Here is a 4350-nt window from a genome sequence, read left to right as displayed (position 1 = left end):
GGCTTTTTCTCAAAATAAAATTATGACTTGTCACAATCTAAGAAAGAGAGCGATGACTAAGCCACTAGAATGTGTGCATTGCAAGGAAATAGAAATAATTTATCATCTATTCTTTGAATGCATTATAGCTAGTCAATTCTGGAATGTGATTGAGTCCATGTTTCATGTCCAGGTTGTTGATTTTGAGTCACTTGAAAAACCGTGGCTTTGCAATAAGAAATATCTCATGTTAATGTAGTCACTTATGCAGTGCTGTGGGGGCTATGGAATTTTAGGAACTTCATCGTATTTAATAGGGTTACTTGGATGTACTTGAAAAAAGTGATGGGGATGATCCTGAGGGATTGGACAAAGCCTTTCTAGGATCTGCTAAATGGAGCAGTAACAGAATTTCAAGCCTGGATATGGATGAAGCTGAAAACACCATTTCCACTGGAACCAGATTGACTCACTGCAAAGGGTGGCTGGACAGATGTCTTCTAAGAAAGCAGTTGGGAAGGCGGCGCATGTAGGCAGAACCACATTGGAATACCAGCAAAGCATCCTAAAGAAGAGGATTGGATTCATGTGGTTTTTGCTGGCCTTTGCTGATTGCATTCGTGCCACTGTTTGGGGTTTCTGTTAACTCCTGCAATAGTGGTAGCTTGCTGGGGCTTGACAGAGCAAACTATTTTTAGTTTGGAACTATGATTAGTTTGAGGTTTGGGTAGAGAGTGAGCTGGATTTTGTAATGAAGATTATGATCGTGGTTATTAACTGGAGAGCTCAGTTTGTATTAGGCCTAAATACAAATTTTTTTTTGCCTAGGTGTTCACTGAGTTGACTCTTAGCTGAGCTCCTCCTTGTCCAATGTGGGTCAAGGAGGTGCACGGGGGGCCAAGGTGTTCTGGTTCCTCTTCCATCGATTTAAATATCCAATCACGACATTAATTTTGGAGCGAAGGTTGTACATTTTTCTTATATCTATACTTACAGCTTGCACTGAAGTATTTCTATTTGTGAGAAACGGTAGGCCCTGCTTCTAACGGCCAGACGCAACCACATGCCCCTGTCAAATACCCCCAAAAGATACCCTTAATATCATCTGTAGTGCAGCAATCTTATGCTACACGCACATCAAAATCAGTGAGAATCAAGTCGAAAGAGGATAAGCCACAGACATTATTGTTCCAGTGCCCGTCGAAGGCAGATACATCATCCATCCATAATTAACAAACGGATTAATAAGGATATAGAAATAAAAAAGAAGTAAAAATAGAGCTTCCAGCGAAGAACATACAGATTGGTCTCTCATCTGATCAGCAAGAAAGGGCCTTCTTCTAGCCTAGATAACCAAAACGGTAACACTCACTCTCTTCAACGGCAGTTACTGATCCGCGACGCAACAATCTCTAAGGACACGACTACGGGTTTGTTGCCCGGAATTACTGCCCTGGACGCCGGCTTTAGACGAGACAGACTCAGTGCGACATCGCACGAGGCGAACGGGGGCGGACTGGGGTCTTGGATGGGCTCACCCTGCACAGTCAGGAACAAGGAAACAGTTGAGTATATCGCCATAAATCAGCTTTACATTTAACAATGATTCGAAACATGCATAAAAATCAAGTGCTTGCCTGACAGGAAGCGAGCCAAGAAGCATGCCACTACAGTTCAGGGCCAAAATTGCTCCTTCTGCCTATATGTACAAATAAAAGAAAAAGGTCAAAAGGGCTAGACAAGACTGTAAGGCCAAAAAAAACAAAGTCACATATGGTGCATAGAAAACATAACAATTAGGTACAAAGCTTTCAATCAAGCAGTTGTGACAATATGCTGACACCCAAACGAAACCAATAGATTTTTTGCAAGGAACAACATTAAAATAAACAACAATATACCAAGGAGAACATTATAATTAATAAGTAATGAATCTTTAATGTGTCATGCTTACAAGAAATGTATTGTGCAACTGGGTAGAAGATGGCTCACGTTTGAACATAGCAAGAGTACCAACAAACTACTCCCTCCGTCCCATAATATAAGATTATTATGAATCAATCATACTATTATATCTAAACTTGATTAGCTAAGATATATTGTACTGATTAATGACATCAGACCAAACATCTACCATATGGATCTATAAAAGCTTTCTACTTTTATCCCAACTTCTGAAACTTTCCAAGTGACTAGACTAATTTGAACAAGTACGGGCCATGATCCTCAAGACGCTTGATGCGAGACGAAACCGAAGAGTGTACGGGCCATGATGATCCTGGTACTCTGGGAGCTGTGGAATGTTGGGTAATCCAAACAACACGTGAGTTAGTCTTGGCAAGTATTAGAATTAAGCAGGTCTCTAGTTGTAGTTTGGCAAGAATTAGTGGCCATGTGAGATAGTGTTCTGGGTTTGTATGCCCACGTGTGAGTCAAATAGGAGTACTAGCTAGTAGAGTTCGGTTGGGATTAGTACGTGAATCAAGTAGTAGTAGTTTAAGTCGGTTCAAAGTCCAAGTAGGTGTCCGAGTAGGACTAGGAAGAGTTGGAAGTGAGGGCTTGGCAGAACGTGTATATATATACACTGGCAGACCATGGCTATTGTAACATCGTGGAGAGTAAATACAAAAAGAAATAAAGAGAAAAGAGGGCACGACAAGGACCCCTTGGCTATCAGTTTTTTATGCGCGTGTGTTCGTGCAGTTTGATGTGATTGATCCTGTAGCGAAATTCCAACAATTGATATCAGAGCAAGGTTCGAGTGAAGCTGCGCTTGCCCCGGGGTGGCGAACCTGCTAGCACCTCGGGGCGGGCAATACAGTCGCTGGTGTAGCGACGAAGAGGATCGGGCGATTTAGTCGTTGGGGTGCAACGGCGTGGAGGATTGGGCCGATTGTCGTTCACCGGAGTGACAACGAGGAGGCGGCGATGACGCTGTCGCAAGCGAGGCGACAGGTGATCGTCATTCAACGAAATAACCTGGAGGAGGGCGACAGGGGTGTCGTCTACAAGAGCGATGGGTGATCATCATTGGGGGGAGCGAGGAAGAGGCGACAAAGTTGCGAGGTGTCGTCAAGGTGTGCACACGAGTTCTTATAAGGTGCGTCCAAGAGCTCAGGTGTGTGGGTCTTCTGCTACAGTTGAGATGCATCACTGACGGAGGAGAATTGCAAGCGAGAGAGGGCGGAAAAAGGAATTTGTGCCTTGCGTTTCTGCTCGTTATCAAGGAGTTCCGGCGAGGTCATATACGGTGAAGTTAAGTTGCTTGTATATGGCGAGTTGTGATGCCGTCGGACATGAAGCGTCGTTTGGTAAGTTGTGTCACCAAGGACAAAGGAAAGATGTAAAGATGTGGTGAGTGAAGAGTTGTGTCTCCCCGTGTGCGAGCAATCGATGAGAAGATGAAGATCAACGTGAAGAGGACGCGCACCAGTTTATTTGAGTTCCTGCATGAGGCTATGCGTTTAGTCTGCATGTAGCACGCTAATATGTGGCAGCGTGGCTGGTAGTCCAGGTAATCTTTGGTTCTAGTCTGCAAGTCGGCATAAGAAGTAAAATATGGCGATGAGGTGGTGGCCATCGTTACGAAAAGAGAGAAGTTGTGGTTCGGTAAATCGCGTCACCGAAGGCAATCGGCAGGACAAGATGAAGAGGTGATCGTCTGCGTGTCTCGTCGAGTAAAGAGTCAGATGTTTGGATTAGGGGGTGAATGTTGGCTAATGCAAACAACACGTGAGTTAGTCTTGGCAAGTATTAGAATTAAGCTGGTCTCTAGTTGTAGTTTGGTAAGAATTAGTGGCCATGTGAGATAGTGTTTCTGGGTTTGTATGCCCACGTGTGAGTCAAATAGGAGTACTAGCTAGTAGAGTTCGGTTGGGATTAGTACGTGAATCAAGTAGTAGTAGTTTAAGTCGGTTTAAAGTCCAAGTAGGTGTCCGAGTAGGACTAGGAAGAGTTGGACGTGAGGGCTTGGCTCAACGTGTATATATATACACGGGCAGACCATGGCTATTGTAACATCGTGGAGATAAAATACAAAAAGAAATAAAGAGAAAAAAGGTCACGACAAGGGCCCCTTGGTTATCAGTTTTTTGTGCGCGTGTGTTCGTGCAGTTTGATGTGATTGATCCTGTGGAGAAATTCCAACAATGAAAGCATAGAAATGCCATTATTTTCGACGGAGCCTCACCCTCGTTAGACGGAGTAATACGGACAATCGTGCCAGAAGGAAATGGTTGGCATCAAGCGGGATTACTTAAAGGGGGTTGGAATGGCTTCGTGATGGAGCTTCAAAGGTGGGCGAGACGTGAGTAGTCTGTACTAGGACCGTGTGGATGAGAGCGGAGCCTCGGCTCTAGGCGTTGTAAATCA

General features: G+C 44.2%; 1 protein-coding gene across 1 annotated transcript in view; it reads right to left on the bottom strand.

Moving 5' to 3' along the window:
* Window positions 1-1132: 1132 nt before the first annotated feature.
* The window catches only part of LOC123162071 (polyadenylate-binding protein-interacting protein 8), a 13865-nt gene continuing 10647 nt past the window's right edge, over window positions 1133-4350 (bottom strand). Inside the window, exons 9-10 of the mRNA XM_044579874.1 lie at window positions 1617-1678; window positions 1133-1518 (exon numbers count right to left, since the gene is read on the bottom strand). Coding sequence (XP_044435809.1) covers window positions 1461-1518; window positions 1617-1678 — 120 coding nt within the window. The 3' untranslated portion in view covers window positions 1133-1460. The remainder of the gene's footprint in view (window positions 1519-1616; window positions 1679-4350) is intronic.

The sequence above is a fragment of the Triticum aestivum genome, chromosome 7B, assembly GCF_018294505.1.
Source record: "Triticum aestivum cultivar Chinese Spring chromosome 7B, IWGSC CS RefSeq v2.1, whole genome shotgun sequence".
NCBI lineage: Eukaryota > Viridiplantae > Streptophyta > Magnoliopsida > Poales > Poaceae > Triticum > Triticum aestivum.
This window is presented reverse-complemented; position numbering and strand designations above follow the sequence as displayed.